General features: G+C 37.9%; 2 protein-coding genes across 4 annotated transcripts; both read right to left on the bottom strand.

The window, feature by feature from the left end:
• Positions 1-158: 158 nt before the first annotated feature.
• LOC141908161 (protein dispatched homolog 3-like) lies at positions 159-10800 on the bottom strand. 3 transcript variants are annotated; one of them, XM_074798049.1, is made up of 17 exons: positions 10702-10800; positions 9817-10499; positions 9019-9449; positions 8529-8625; positions 7938-8209; positions 7188-7348; positions 6837-6976; positions 6176-6360; positions 5580-5738; positions 4460-4632; positions 3545-3967; positions 3308-3467; positions 2612-2763; positions 2385-2528; positions 2173-2305; positions 1784-1950; positions 159-1175 (listed from the first exon to the last, which is right to left on the bottom strand). In XM_074798049.1, the coding sequence occupies exons 2-17, from the start codon at positions 10431-10433 to the stop codon at positions 807-809; spliced, it is 3783 nt and encodes a 1260-aa protein (XP_074654150.1). In that variant the 5' UTR covers positions 10434-10499; positions 10702-10800; the 3' UTR covers positions 159-806. The 3 variants fall into 3 exon arrangements, with proteins under 3 accessions (XP_074654150.1, XP_074654151.1, XP_074654153.1); XM_074798050.1 differs by having other exon boundaries at positions 10685-10775; XM_074798052.1 differs by having other exon boundaries at positions 10633-10762.
• A 340-nt stretch (positions 10801-11140) lies between these two features.
• LOC141908173 (F-actin-capping protein subunit beta-like) lies at positions 11141-16440 on the bottom strand. The gene is made up of 8 exons (XM_074798067.1): positions 16392-16440; positions 16037-16126; positions 15689-15810; positions 14943-15056; positions 14507-14648; positions 13999-14109; positions 13842-13907; positions 11141-13469 (listed from the first exon to the last, which is right to left on the bottom strand). The coding sequence occupies exons 1-8, from the start codon at positions 16392-16394 to the stop codon at positions 13302-13304; spliced, it is 816 nt and encodes a 271-aa protein (XP_074654168.1). The 5' UTR covers positions 16395-16440; the 3' UTR covers positions 11141-13301.
• Positions 16441-16635: the final 195 nt, after the last annotated feature.

The following is a 16635-nucleotide window of genomic DNA, read 5'->3' as shown; positions in this document are numbered from 1 at the left end:
AATTTGTTTTAATGGACAGATAAACATAAGGAGCACCCAATGGATAAATGGTGATCTTTTGGGTAATGGCATAAATTAAATTCATAATCACCAAGCGATGAGCCACGAACGTGAAAATACAAGACGTAAGAAATAATTTTTAGAATGATTGAATCGTTTATTTCATACACATAACATTTCATGTAATTTGAGATTGAATCAATATCAGACAGACAGACAGTCAGTGACATTACTTGTGATCATTAAAATATATCATACACATCATCAATACTCTCTCAAAATCAACTAAAAAATCAATTCTACTTCACTTCCTTCAACATATTCAAAATTCACAATCAGAACCATCAATACATTTTCTTTTAAATGCTGTGCTAAGTGAACCACCATATTTATTCAGTATCTACATTTAAGAAAGTCCGAGACATACTTGATATAGCACGAGTGTATTCTCGGTAACTGAAAATCCGCAACACATTAAAACCCTTGTTTAAGTTTACATATACAGTACCTGGTGTAATCATATTTCAAAAAGTTGGGAGACCTTTTTTGCATTACTGCACTATCCATTATTTCAATTCATCATTAATCAGTGTCATTGTAAAATTATCATTTCTTTAAAAAAAAAAGATCAATGGTTTGTAAAACCAAATAAAGTAAAAACATCAATAAATCCAATACTAATATCATTTATCAGAGCTGAATCCATTCCATATTGAATCTAATATGAGCCGTATCACAATATCTCGATAAATCACCAATCACTTAGGACTAGAAAACATATCTTCGCGCTTGGTGGTTTTTGACGATTAACCGAACAAACTCTCCCCACTCGGTCCCGGTATAGCTACGCCGCACAACGATAATACGTATAATACCAAAACGAACGCGCCGATTACAGTCCCCGTGGCGAGAATCGAAATGACTCGCGATTTGCACGAACTCGTATAATTCGCCGGCGCGAATATGGCGAGAAACGCGATGCACACGGTCAACGTGTATAAAATCGATACGGTCGTGTTCATCGTGACGATCTGACCGAATTTCGCGAACGGTTGAATCATCGTTTGCGTCAACGGAATCGCGGCGACTACGGTCGTGATGGCGCTGCTCAGTATCGATACGCCGATGTGACTCGCGGCCGCCTTCGTTCTCCATTCGCGTAGTTTCTGTTTGCTCTGAAATTCAGGGAAAATTCATAACTACTGGTACAATTCACAAGTTGATATGGAAAGAGTAAATGTAAATATTTTCATTCTCCACTTCTATTTTAACCCGGCTGGACGACAAAATCTATATTACAGTATCACTATCCTATAGATAGTGATATTTGGATATATTTCAAAAATATTGTCACCAGTACAGGGGCCGATTAAGGGGGTGGTCTCGGGGTCCGGGGCCCTGCTTTTCTATTGAGGTAGCATCAAGGCATACATGTAGATCATTAAAACCTGCTAATTTGAGACTCATCCACTTCGAAATTGCATATTTTCGGATGTTTTTCTTAAGAAAATATCCAACAGCGAGGGTGGGACCCCACTAATAGCTTATGATGCCCAGCTTGATCTAAAAAATTTTTGACCCCTGCCTTCCAATTTTCCTAGATCTGCCCCTACAGTTCAGAAGAACCTGCTTCAAATCATTTTAGACCAAAGAATCTGCTGAGAATCCGGATTAAACATATTCTATATACCAGTACATTTCATGGACCATGAATAATATGTGGATCAGGTCGAAATGCAGATTACACTGATCCAGATTAAGAGGTGTCACGATAAATACATACCTCCATAGCGTGAAGCGGTGGATTGACACCTGCGAGTAAATACCCTTCCACTAGGTGAACACAATAATCTACCGATGATCCGACTAGTATAGATAATGACACCGCTTCAGTCGCACCCATCTCCCATCCAGACATAAAAAATATAGCCACCACTAACAAAATCATTCCTGCAAATATTACAATATCTAAGATAAGATTGTGTTAGACAAGTTTCAATCGAAGGTATTAGCGATTCTGGATTACTAACTCTCTACTGGTCTTTTTTCAATCAGCAGATTATACTGTTACGGCATAAGGCGTATACAGGTCGAAACGAACAGATTTTGCTCCACTTGAACTGCCATGTCATATTTTCCAAAGAGTAAAGAGGTAGAGATATCATTACTTACCAACAATTGTAACGAATATGATCGCTAATAATACAATGTGTCCCGTAAATATCGCGACAGCAGCCGTACATATGAATAACGACAGAATCAAACCGTAGATGGCACTGCTTACTGCGACGATTTCCTTCAATACCTGTCGAAATTGAAATTCAGTTGAAAGCATTGCGTAAGACGGACATTCCGGCGAAAAAAATCGGTTGAATTGTACTTACATCTTCCCAGAATCTAGATGTATGAAAGATGCTCTGCAGCGGAGAATCGGCAGTGAGGACGTTAGTTTTGATATGATTCAAGAATTCCTCCCATTTCAAGTACTGTTTGTAGGCTTCGAAATACGATTCACTTTTCTTTGTAGTCTGTTCGAAAAAAAAGAATATCAACACTGAAAGAGCGATGTCGAAATTATATCGAAACTGTAACATCGAACTATTCTATTTACCGATTCAAAGGCAAAAGACATCCATTGTAACATTCCGTGATTACTGAATCCCATCAGAGCTCTAACCGGTAACTGTTGGTGGTATACTCGATGGTTTTTCGGCAAGTTTTTGCATTCGTCGTATTGATTGAAGATAAAGTCCGGAATACCATCTGAAAAACAACCACATAACGATACACATGAAACAAGCCTAAACATTGTAACGCATATTATGGGGTCATTGATTTACTTCGTACGCATTAGGGGAGGGGTCGGTGCAATAGCGTACTGTAATGCTTAACCCTTTCAGTGCTGGCTAATTAATACCCTATAGTGCTGAAGATAATTTGAAAATTCTGAAAAATTCCACCCTAGAGTGTTAAATAACGGGAATATCACTATAATGCGTCCACATCACAGCGCGGTGTATCGTTAGTTACCAATATTTCACTATGTTTGACAGGTGCTGCCATCTTTCAAGAGAGATAATTAGTAATTACTAATTAAATCAATACACCACAGTGCGGTGTACTAGCAAAATCCATCACTGCTTCGTACACCGCACTGCGATGTAGACGCACTGAAAGGGTTAATGTAAATGAAAAAATGGTCGATTTTGCGTACATGCAGGGAGGGGGGTCGCTTTCAAATTTTATGCGTACGTAATAAATCAATGATCCTTATTACGAAGTTCTCATAATGAACCCGAGTGCTTACAGGTTGGAAGACATTGAGCTGTTTTCGGTTTAACGAGTTCCGTGTTGTTAGCGAACAATTTACAGATTCGACACAGATCTTTGATCACATCGCCGCTGCCAGGCATGCGCGGAAAATCTTTAAAGGCGTTTTCGAACTTCTTATCGTAGATTACGCTACCCTGAAATAACGCGAATCAATTCAAAACTAAAGAATCATATTTGCTACTGCCGTTCCATTTCGACGCGTTCAACTAACCTTCTGAGTTAGAACATGATTTGTAGACACGTTACTACGATCTATGCCTAGTATACCGAACACTACAAACACTGCTGCATCGGTTTCGAGTACTGGCGCACTCGCTTGATATTTGCATTTCTCTCCATTTTTGCCGCACGGTTTGAAATCTTTCGCCGCCGAACCGTTGTCAGGATCGTCTGCGACATTAGCAGACGCTGCTGGAGTGGACTCTGCATTCCGATGATGATCAGGTTCTATAATATTCGAGTTATTACTCGTAAATCGTTTCGATTTCTCCGATGCTTTAAGCGTCCCGTTCCGTATATCATCGATGACGTTCAGTTGGGTTTTATTTTTAGAAATCGCTTCAAGATCTTTATTAATCTCTTCGGTTTTATCACTGTTTGCAGTCTTTTTATCTTTTGTGCCTTCATTTGTAACCTGTGCATTTGTAGAGCAAAAGATATTGCTATCATTTCATATTTCGAATGGGAATTTTATACAGCAATTAAAATGGCTGATTAACTCATCTACTTTTATCTAATCATTCGGCTTACATCAACAATATACAGTCAAACCCCAATACAATGATTACCATTCGACAAATAATTTTTCTAAATTTTAATCATGCAAAACACTCAATCTTGGTTAAGTTGCTGAAGTTGCGAAGATTGTTACACTGACAACTTGAATGATTATGACTTATGCCGAATAAATTGAATCACAAATACAAATTTGGACGCAAAACTAGACAACTTATGTGTTATAACTATTTATCTGATAGTGACTTCACCAAGTTTGACTGTAGCAGGATTTTTTGTACTGAAGCCTGAACTCTAATACGAGGGTTCAACTGTACCGATAGTTAATCCAATGACAATCATATGTAATTTGTGATCAGCGGTATTGCAAAATCGGGCTTAATATACTTACCGTAAAAAGTCCGGAGCAATCGTCGCAGCGAATTGCCGAATTACTGAGGTTAGCTTTCAGATCATAGAATTGTTGTAAATTAGAGGTTGGTTTGAATAGCTGTGGTGGATGTGTAGCTACGTGTAGTTGAGGCACGAGGACACAGCAGATGATTAATATCATAGTAAATATTGCTGCAATTATACAGTTTGCATTTGGAATATCGATACTTTGAAAGGAAAGATCAAAGAAAGCAAGGAATTCTGGTATTGCAAGGATTTGTCTGTCCAGCGTATTAAGTTGAGTGCACCAATGGGTCTTGAGTAGTTCTGATTTTGAAGTTTTATCATTAACACATTAGCTGCCATCATTGCTTCTATCTAAAGGGCATATACATTGAAGAAGGGCGAGTTAAGTATCCATGCAGCTAAAACAAGGATCTTGAAAATTTTGAAACTTCAGTGCATTTTCGTATAATTTCCACCAAGGTACTTGAGGGACATTCAAGAGAAAGCTAAATTTTATGCTGCGGACAACTGTCTTATCATAAGTTGCGGGTGGAAAGAGTGCCCTGAAAAATATTGCCACACTATTTTCAAGAGGGCACAGGGTCCACCCCTGACTGTGATCGAACCTTGTTTCAATTTTCCAATTTTCGAAAAAAATTCTAGGTTTATAATAACTGATATTTCATAATCCGAAGTCATTCTAATGAGGTTCCACGTAGCAGCAATTACTTTGTTCACATCGCCAGCAAATCAGGAACTGTGTCAGAGGGCGAATAACTAACAGTGAATGAATGGTCAGATACGAGATAACTCGTAGTGGCAATGATGGCAGAAGTGGAACTACCAAGATATTGAGATGTTATGTGTTCTCTTGATGAACTACCCTCAACTGATACTGAACAGACTATACATATAACGTGCAGCCTACAAAGGAACAGGCATCCCGGTGATATCAAAGCACATCCCATTCACTACCAGTACTTATCAATCGGTTTTTTTCACATACATTTCATATAAAAGCATTGTACATTTTGACTATAACGATATATCAGCATTTTTATTGAATGCAGTGTTCTCGTACATTGTAGGAATATACGCTGACTTTTCTTTTATGCCAGAACGAGCTCACTTACCAAATATTAACCATCGTGCCTTTATCACAGGAATTGCAATGAAATAGTAAATCAACACTTGTATACGACCAGCTAGATCACATTTACTCGTACCAGCACTGCTATTACTCAATAATTCCTGTTCCAACTGTATCAACGGTTCATCGCTGTCCCATAATCCTAAAACATAGAGAAAATTTCTACATGAAGAAAATGCGCGGAGTAATGATCGGGATATGAATAACGAAATATATATGAAATAGCAGTAGACCATGTGTGTGAGTGTGCGAATTTGTGGGAGGGAATGGAGTGTGTATTTGGATACCTGTTGCTACAAGTGCTCACTTTAAATAGGCTAACCCTGCTAAATATATATTTCAATATTTCATTGTATTCATTTCATTCAATTGTATGTATTATTGACTTATACCTAACTACCAGCAAAATAAAGAATAGACTCTGCCTTATTGAAAATATCGCTCAAACTGACCAGATACCGAGCTGAGAATTGGAAAAGTTCAAAACTTCACAAAATAAATTTCAGTAAAATACAAGGCTTTGACTGGTATTGAGTAAGGTCTACTGTAATACATCATAATATCGAATCCATTGCTTACCCTCCCCTGCTGCATTCTCGATATGCAATAATGGAACGTCTGTCTCTCCATCCTCATTATCATAATCATCATCATCATCATCAGCGACTAGGGCTGAGTTCGTGCTGAGGAACTGTTGTATATCCCTGGGCAACTGTAATCCCATCGTTAGGGGATTCTTTATACAACAGGCTACCCGACCACAACTGCAAAATACCAGTTAGATAATACAATACAGGCTCTAAAAGGTTAAAACAACATCATTTTTTGCTACTAACTACATTTACTCTGACATGAATAGTCAGTTTGTACTCTGGATCGGGAGTACAGTGTATTCAATTTACAAGGCAATCAAATTTGTTTTTGCATTATGAGGTGTTGCAGGTAAAAAACTGAATTACCAGGTATGAAATTCTATAACCAGGACCAATTCATTGCTTATGCATCAGATTAATTGAAAAATACTTTTATATATCATAGGTTATTCGATAGGATTACACACTTCAGATATCAAGGATATCAGACTTTAGATGCACAGGACATTAATGAAATGAAATGGCATTCGTTGAAAGATTTTTGTTAAATTTCTATAGCTTAACAATTCTAATCGAAAGACACGTGTCAAAAATGTTAAAATCATCGATTCGACGAGAGGAGAAAATGCCAATACATTAGAGGTTACCATTTATCGAAACATCTGTTCCACATCGGTGTCATTTTACTCCAGATGTTCAAGGCAGGCGGCATTATAAGCATAACCATAATCCAACAGCAGGCGACCATTAACGCCATAAACAAACCGAAATCGTGGATCGCCGGTATCTGAAAAGAGAAAGCAGCGATATAAATCTAGCATACTTAGAATTCCAGATTCGAGGAACCTACGACAGACAATGTCATTCGAATTGCGAAATACCCAACAGGAATTTTCATCGTTTTCAAATATATAGAATCCGATTTTTCTTCATTAAGAAATACGAAATCTAGAATCGAATTCGATTTGTTCGTGAAAGTTGAAATTTTAGTAACTTACGGATGAAGCGACGTTGGCCGCGAATGCAGCAGCCGTAGTGAAGGACGTAAACAACGTAGCCTTTCCAGCCGTACACACCGTCTTTAACATACGCTCACCGTCATTCTTCATATGATTCAGTTGTCTGTATATGTTTATAAACACAAATACATCATCGACACCTGAAAGATATCTGTTGTTTGACTCATTTCATTCAACGGATAACAGATAAAAATTCCAGGATACTCACGGATCAGGGGATCCAAAATTCCCTCATAGTTCCTAGACCTTTGGGATCAAGCACAGAAATAAGCTCAGTTTTGTCTGAGACACAAGATGATGGACGGCATGCTGAGGGACAGCAAACAATTTCATTCAATGTGGTACCGCTATTGTGGCAATCGAGGATTCCACCTATGGCAGGTGAGGATCCACCAGGATCGCTAGTGCCACTGGGTTATCGCGCTTTAATTTCTTCTACATTTCAATTAAATTGGTTAGTAAATCAATTTCCAGTAAAACTATAATACTACACATATTGGGAACGTTTATCTTATATCTATGTGATGACAACACATGTTTGACAACATTTCCATTCGGAGCCTAAAAGTCCAATTGAAAGTTCATCGAAAATGAACTGATTTTCACTACATATGACTGAATGTATTGTCGTGCCATCTGGTTTATGCCGGTGCCCCATTATTTCAAGGATGATCGTAGTATGATTTATGTTAATTGATTCCTTTGTCCGACAAGCGCTTACGAACTTACCGATGCCTATAATGACGAACGCGGCGGCTCCGTTCAATATCCCCAACGACGTAATACCGAACACGACTCGATAGAAGAATATCGACATCGGGAAACTGAGCACGATCGACACGATTCCCCACCACGTGAGCCACAGCGAAAACGACGTCAACGCCAACATGATGATGACTATCGACGCGAAACTGAACTCGGCGAGGTGCATGTCGTTCCAGAACGTGTGATCGACCTCGTAGTCAAATATCTCACCGCCTCCGTACAATACCAATACTTTACTGAAACATTTCAAACGACAATGAAAAATTTACATTCGAAAATTCGGCAGACTGGAATATTTAAATTGAAGTATAGATTCAGACCAGAACACCTGATATTTCTAATTCTACTAGTTTTAACTACGAATCAGAGTTATTTTTAATGTCTAAATAATAGTTAAATTCTAATTGAACTAAAAATTATTCTGATTATGAGAGTATTTTGATATTTTTGAGAGTAGAGCTCTTAGAAAGGGTAGAAACTACTCTCGAATAGTTGTAGGTCAGGTCTGGGTAGATATGGTTTTCGATAGCGTTAGACAGTAAGAGTTGGACCTACTCGGTTGAAGCTTTCTTGAATAAATCGATATAACTTATAATGAAATCCCTGAATCTTGAGTCTTGTTCCTCTCTTCGATCACTAATACCAAGATAACCTAGAGAAAAGATGTTTTTAATCAATTCATAGCAAACGCCAGTGTTCTCCATATGCTGGAATTCTTTTAAAGGGGCTTCATTCATTGTTAAGCGTATGACATCGGGGCAGCTGAAGTAGCAAGGCTTTCAATCCCCCCCAAAAAACGAACATTTTCGTTTGACTTTGGTGTAATCTTCTATTTTCACATTAGCTCAATATATTTCACAGCAATTTATTATCAGTATTGAAAGTATATTGACATCCACTCAGGTAGTGGCTGATTTTCAAAAGGGTGGTCCTGGATCAGAGGAAAGTCTATCACATTTCCGAACAGGAAAATATCATTGCGAAATTACGCCAAGTTTTCCTATCTGGCACTGTGAGAAGAGTCGGAACAACGTCTCAAACTTACCTCTCAAAGGAGCGCCGAACACGATCTCCGTATGAATAAGATTGCCTTTACGCTCAGTGGAATTGAACTGGTCGCCGACGAAATAATAAAACGAATCGTGAGTCATCGCGAATCGTAACGCGCTCTCGACGTTGATCAGTTGACTGCCGAGACCGTCGTAGTGCAACACGCCGTTTTTATCTTTCGACGGATAGAAATACGACAGTAACGAATTCGGCGGCGAGCAGCCTTTATAGTGCCGCAAAACGGGGTCGTCGTTTTTAACCGTAGTTCCCAGTTTTAAACAGAAATCGGGAAATTGTTTGTGTTCGATGATGGCGCGTTCGATTTTGTGAATCGCCGCCAGGTGTTCGGCCGTGAATATATTTTGATTTTCGTCGCGTGCGACGTAAGCTAGCTGTAATCGCCATCTCAACTGCCTTTGAGTAAATCTGAAATAAATGACAAATAAATATTTCGTTGGTCGATCTGACAAAGGGTAGCCGCTTTTTTCTACTTGTTTTTCTTTTCCCCTGACTGTTCCCTGACAGGCACATTGTTTTCCCTGACTTGATCTGTTAAGAATTCAATCAACTAACACAAATACATAAGACATAGACGGAAACTGTTTGATTTTACACACAATCTAGCAATCTCATCAATTTACTAAGACTTTAAGGTGTTAAGGTTTTTTACAAAAATCCCTGACATTTTTAACGAAAAAAAAAAAAATTCCCTGATTTCCAGGTAGACCACCACCCTGATTATTGACTTTTGAAAATAATTTCAACAGCTAATAACATTCAGATTTAGGCCTACCTAAAAGTTCTTGCGAAAGGAAATTCATTATCCGGGTGATTCCGTACGGATAAATCGATTCCTTCTTCGATTTGCCTGTTCTTCAAAACCGACGGTCGATTTCTAAATTTCAGCGCGGAACTCGCAGCGGGATGACCAACCGGTACGTCGCTCGGGCTGTCGTCGCTATCGGCAACGCTGCGAACGTTCCTTCGTTTGCGAAATCGACTCGAATGTTGAACGGCGACGATTAACGCGTCCGCGTGTTTCATCACTTTATGATTCGGTATCGTAAACGCTTTCAGAGATTTGTCGATCGTCATTTTGGGCTCCAACGAGATCAGACTCCATAATCCGGGTCCCAGCGATAGCCCGACCCCGAACAACAACAGAAATATAGACACGAACGTGTTCGTCAAAGCGAAAATGGCCGCTTTTCGACAGAAGTTCGCACACGGTCGATTCGGAGGGACGACTGAATGATTGACGAAACGGACACCAGGTGGCCGACTATTAACTTCGCCATTCATCATTAGTTCTTCATGTTCATCCTCGAGGTCTGAATCCGATCCGATCGTAGCATCGATGTTCAGGGGACCAGCAGCGCTGTGGCCGTGTCGATTTAATCTAAACGGCATTCTTCTCACGTTAGAGATCCGACGCGAATGACGGTAGGTTTCCTCAACGTCTTCTCACTCCGTCTCCTTGAAGGAAGAATTCAGAAAAATATTATCAAATCGGGAGAACAAAAATCACAGCTTGTTGCTGCTTGGTCGGTGAAGGTTTAATTAATCTAGGCCTATCAATCAATCAACAAAATATAAATACTAGGCCTACCCTACTCCGAAATTTCGTCTATTCAATTATTAGGAAATCATTAGTTGGAAACCTTAAAATACTATCCACCATATTTTTGATCTCGATCCTTTGTTTTCATGTTCAAAGAATATTATTCTGTGGAACAGCTGACGTGAAGTCTAAATTTATCTCTTCATTTGTTTTTATACATAGTTTAGGGTGGAGCCGTTGGGTGGCAGCAGTATACGGTCTTAAGAAAAAATTGCGTCTAATCTATCATCCGGCGTTCTACCCTCACCTACCCTCATTTCAAAAATAAAGATTTATCAACTAATTAATCAGTGACCATTTCTTGCTTGCATTATTATCCAGCCTACAGATTTATTGAGACTTGTGTTTATCAATCCATAGACAATATTGTTAATTCTTGTGTATCAAAGTTAATTGGGAATCTTTGAAGTCCATCCTCATAGTATTTCATAGCCAGCTTTTCTCCACCAGGCAGTTGCTCAGCAAACAAAACAATTCAAATCATAAACTAAATCAATTAACTGTACATATGTATTATTTATTTAGTTAGACTATGATAATGACTTTAATTTTTTTACATAGACATTTTTACTATGGATGCGTTACATACAAAATTCTTCATCCATCATTATAAGTACATGTACTATAGAAATAATCATTGGACCCCAAAAAATACATCAGCATTTTCTTCCAGATAAATGGCTTTTGCAAGGTGAAAACATTTCAAGACAGTGCTCTATAAAAGGATACAAACAGACTTGCAAATTACGTTTTGATCGCATTAAATCAAGATCTAATCGAAAAACATTTAAGTAATACTTAGTAAGACAGGGGAATTTTCTAAGCAAACAATTGATTTCGTTTTCTGAGGTTCATTGTTCTGATAAGAAAATTCTCAAAGGAAAATATTCTGAAATTTCTGCAAATTAAATAGAAGCGGAACATCATTCTTATTCAAGAACGGAGTATAACAAAAGGAGTGAAAGAGATCATCGCACTATTCCGGAATGTTCCAACTGGAATGGCACCAAAACATAAATCATTCATAGCACAGTTGTCTGAAACTGGACGCCGCACGTACGTAGCTCGCTAAATTCAGGAATACTTCATCGCATATATATGTATATATCTATATAGGCAGAGAGATAAATCTAGGCTAACGGAAAATTAATTAGTTTCTCTTTCCAAGTATTTTTGGTTTGTTTGCTTCTTGTTTTTTATTCAGTACAAACAATAATTATCTGTACAACGCACATGCAGAGTAATCAATAGTGAAATAGCAAATAATCATATAATAATAATAATAATGATAATAATATAAAATACAGTCATCCCTGCGTAAGCAAGAAACAATACGAACAGCGAATGAAAAGTACTACAGAATGCTCGATGGCGGATCCAGATGGGAGCTCAAGGCCGTGTTGAGAATACAATAGCAATATTTCAGGGCACTTTTTCCAGACAATAAGACAGCAGTCTGCAGCACAAGATTTAGCTTATATTCTATCAAATGTCCCTCAAGCGTTTAGAAATTGTTGCACTGAACTTAGAAAATTTTCAAGACACTTGGCTGCTTTTGGCTGCCTGGATACTAACTTGTCCTTCTCCAGTGTATATGCCCTTTTCATTTCGTAATGCTCCTGTCAAAGTCTACGCCTGGATCCGCATCTGAGGCTTTACTTTACACATTTAGTTCACCATTAAGGAATTGTATATCGGGTATCAATTCTAAGTGAATGTACAATTTTTCATAAGTTTACTTTTGATTGCGTACGATTAGGCAGGTTTATGATTTGATAATACCACGAGTGGGAATTAACAAAAGTCTAGACTAGTCTTAATGAATGTTCGTACCGTGTCGTTGGAATACAATAAGAAGTTTACGAAATGATGTTCGTGCTAAAAAAAAGGTTAACCTACTTGGCTAAAAAAAAATTTGGCCTGGCTAAAATTCTGAGAATCTTCGCAAACTTATGGCAGATGAAAATCCCCCAGAAAATCGATATCCCCATATCGTTACTATGGAAATCAAGTCACTGCAAATCAGTAAGGCTCAAATTATTTCCATGTTATAAGTAATTAATATTTGGCTAGCCTGTTAGTTCATACAAATAACAAACTGAATACGAGAGTTGACCTTTATAATTTAATAAAATATAATCGAAATTCAACACCATCAATGTAACTATCGTAAAAACAGCCAACTCCTACTCTGACTGTTGATCATGGGTTTGGTTAAAAAAATAATTCATATATCTATATCAACTAAAATGGGACCGAGTTGATTAAGCAGAAATAGGGTAAATTAATGAACTTGACGCATTCAAAGCCGAAATGTGAAAATCACGAAACATAAAACGATTCATCAGCAGAGATTATTAAATACGGACAACTTTCTGACTTACGCCGTTACTTCACAATGGATAATAAACGCTGTCTCTAGACGCAGACTAGGGTAACTTGTTAGCAGCACAGGTGCAGTTAGAATAGGTTGTCATGGCAAAATATAAACTGAAACCCATTTCCACGATATAAACTGATTCAAAACGATAGGCCCCGGTCAAATTCGTTATCTGTCGTAGATCATTAAACGTGCGTGACGTCGTTCTTCTGTTTCTAATTGATTACTATCGTTTTACTAAATATAATAATAAATAGCACCGACGTCGTCGAGGTCGTTATTTCTTCTCTGCGCGACGAACCAAGGCGTCTTTCAGGTCGCGTTGTAAAGCGATCTGGTGTTTAACATCCCCGAGTGAATTAATCGAACGCAAGTCGTTAACTATGTCCTTTGTTTTACCGAAATAGATTTCGCCCAACGTCATTCGTATTTTGTTCTCCATGTCCTGAAACAGATCGCGAGTAAATCTTCAGACATTCTGTATCGGTTATGTTTTTTTACTGATATTTGAGGCTGGTTTCATCGATCAGTCAAGACCGACATCGCTCGAGTCACTAAAGCATTTAAAATCAGGGTTCTTACAGATCGGGGAATACAAAATTCCCTGATATCTCTCTGACCCTCGACCAATGATTCCCTGATTCGATTTCAAGATATCCTCCACAGGGGCTGCTTTTTCTCAAAGGCAAGAACAACAAGACACTGAAAATCAAAATTCCGTCTTTTCCGTCTTCAAAACCAGGATCCCTTGATTTTCCCTGATCTGTAAGAACCCCCTTAAATGCGCCCATAATGAAGTATTTGATTTCGAAATTACCTCAACCATTTTTCCAATGTTGACAATATGTGGACTCGCTTCAGAAACAATACCATCCATTTCCGCCTACAATTCGAAATAGATAACGACAATTTTTTTCAAATTAGCACATAACAGAATCAGCTTTTTCTAGAACGGAAGCTGCACGAATACACACCTGTCTAGTTAAACTTCCACCTAGACTCATTGTGCCCGATCCTGATTTATTCGTTTGCATCCATAGCATACACGTGGACGTCAGTTTATAGTGCGCTCCACGACCGCGGTTCTGGAATGTGGGAAATGTCGAATAAGATTGATAGTCAATAGAATAACCTAGTAGTTACCGATGTATGATGTGCAATACTGAACAGGATGAACACTATCACAGTAAAAACATGTTACATGCTTGCAACAGATTGGTCTTTCCAGAATTTTTAAGGGTTTTTCTAGGGAATGTTAACCTAAATTTTAAGGGTCAATCATAATTATTGACGCTATTTTGATGACAGTTCCTTTGATTATTGACTATTAAATACCGGTAACTAACAGTCAATTCATAGTCTTTAACTGCCAAGACTGGCATATGGGCATTGTTCACTACGATGGTCAAAGATTCATTTGGTACCAGAATTAGAATGAGGCAAACGCCTCGAATGCTTCCGGCCTGAAATTCACAGCTGTACCTGAACTTCAATAACATGTATACTATCCCAGCAGCCTTTGGTTTTCTGCGAGCCATCGCCGGCCTTTTTAACCAGTATAACGCCTGCAAATCCGTGATCCAAGTCCCACAGATAGACGGATGATACAGCACCTTCGAAATACCTGTAACAGGGAGATATTCCGTAAAAATTTGTGCCAACCGAAAATCATTATCATAAAAACATACCTATTTAGACTTTAATACATTAGACTCCTCTTAATTCAAATGTCTTCAAATCGAATAATCATATTATTCAAACACAAATCTTGGAACCAATGCGACGGAATGCAGATTAAATTACATTATCTAATTCAAATGTACCACATAACTCAAACACATATCACAAGTCAATTCAAGTGAGGAGAAGTCTACACTGTACAGATCTGTCTAAATTAAAAATCTATTCAAAATCTTACATCTCAGTGTATTGTTCAAATGCACTATTCGCCTCGATTTCTAAACTTCTCAGTCGATCGGAAGGCAACGCTCCGTCGTCCAAAGGTGGATCATATACATTACTCCAAGGAGACCTGCATTTAAGATCAGCTCATTTATAACGTTTCCCTTGATGCTTAATCCATAGGAAGAAAGCTCATGGAGGCAAAAAAACAGTTCTATAGTTATTTGTTAAAATTGGACTATTTCTGATAGAAACTCAGAACTGAAAGTTGGGACCTGGGTGTCACTAGTATAGTTTAGTATACAGTACTGATCTATTTTGCACATCAAATTTATATAAGTAAACTGGTATGATGCAAAATACATGTTTTAAATAAGAAATTTACCCAATGGCAGTCTACTTAAAGACAGCGGAATAGCGTATGAAAATTCGATAAAGGTTATATAATGAAAATTCTAATAAGTTAGATAATAAGGGTTCTGTGACCCTGAGAATGAACTTAAAGATATATTTATCAATAAGCTCCTACAAACTAAATAGAGAATATGGGACCAGACTAATATCAATAGGTGAACCTGCGAAGGAACTTTCGTGGTAGGCCTATATCTTAAATGTTCCTTATTTTTTATATAAATTTAGCTAGCTATTTGCTAGGGGCCTGAAAATGTTCATGTTAAATTGTTTTAAGTAATAAGCTTCTCAATAAATAGACCTGACCAGACAAATATTAACAAGGCCAGGGTCGAGTCATTGGGCAATTACCTGTAAGAATCACCATCGCGATTATAATCGCAAAGTAGGTAGTCGCGGCCGTTTGTTTTGTCTCGAGCAATTTTCAAAGGCTGATCGACTGATGATAGCAAATCTTCAACTAATGATGGCACCTAGAAATGATCATGACAACACAATTCATGATCAAAATTTGGCATATTTACTTAAGATTCTAAATTCTAATGAATTGACAAGAAAGCAATTTAACAATTCAATTGACACGATTCTTTTGTAAACAATAAGAAAATTTAAGTTGATTGTCATATTTCTAATGATACTTTTCAAATAACTGGCGAAATTTGTAAATATTAATTTCTAGGTCTTATTTTAGTAACTTACCAGATCAATTAAATCACTTAGATTCTTCTCTATTTGCTGTGGCGGAAGCCGGCGCATCAAATCTAACGCACAGTCCAGCTGTCGTTCTGTCTGTAAAGAAACAGTATCAAAACGCTGAAGAAGGTGGGTACAAAAATAAGGGGAGGGTCACAAAAATGTTTGCAAGACTACAAAAAGTCAAAATCAAGACAAATGCACTGACAGTGACAGCACCGAAACAAAATTACTGACACCGATCTAAACGTTTGATGAAGTTTGATTTTAGCCACATCTGTTCTCTTTATAATAAGAGCATAATTCAATTTGTAGTGAAACATATATATCATCGAATTAACGACCAAAATTTCATTTTTACCATGATTATTTGAAGTGCTGTCCCAACAAGGAAGTAACAATATGGCAGAGACGGGCGTTTGAGCCAATCGGGACGCCGGATTCATCCTCGCGTGCCAGGGACGAACGCGGAAGTACATGTCTAGGTTAATCATGTGCATCATATTCAGTAACTATAAACTAGGAACTTCATTATATCACCTTATGGTGATTATATTCATCCTAAGAAAATGAATATCCCACAAAAGTTATTTCAGGGACTTATA

The sequence above is a fragment of the Tubulanus polymorphus genome, chromosome 7 (assembly GCF_964204645.1).
Source record: "Tubulanus polymorphus chromosome 7, tnTubPoly1.2, whole genome shotgun sequence".
In the NCBI taxonomy this organism is placed as follows: Eukaryota; Metazoa; Nemertea; class Palaeonemertea; order Tubulaniformes; family Tubulanidae; genus Tubulanus; species Tubulanus polymorphus.
Note: the sequence above shows the minus strand (reverse complement) of the source record. Positions and strands in the feature narration are given on the sequence as shown.

Coding starts and splice junctions, on each gene's coding strand:
- LOC141908161 (XM_074798049.1), bottom strand. CDS start 10,433: ATGCCGTTTAGATTAAATCGACACGGCCACAGCGCTGCTGGTCCCCTG. Junction 3,968..4,459: donor ATTGCTCCGGACTTTTTACG/GTAAGTATATTA, acceptor ACAAATGCACAG/GTTACAAATGAAGGCACAAA. Junction 2,529..2,611: donor TGTCTTTTGCCTTTGAATCG/GTAAATAGAATA, acceptor TTTTTCGAACAG/ACTACAAAGAAAAGTGAATC.
- LOC141908173 (XM_074798067.1), bottom strand. Junction 15,057..15,688: donor CGCGATGGTGATTCTTACAG/GTAATTGCCCAA, acceptor TCTTAAATGCAG/GTCTCCTTGGAGTAATGTAT. Junction 14,110..14,506: donor TACATGTTATTGAAGTTCAG/GTACAGCTGTGA, acceptor CCCACATTCCAG/AACCGCGGTCGTGGAGCGCA.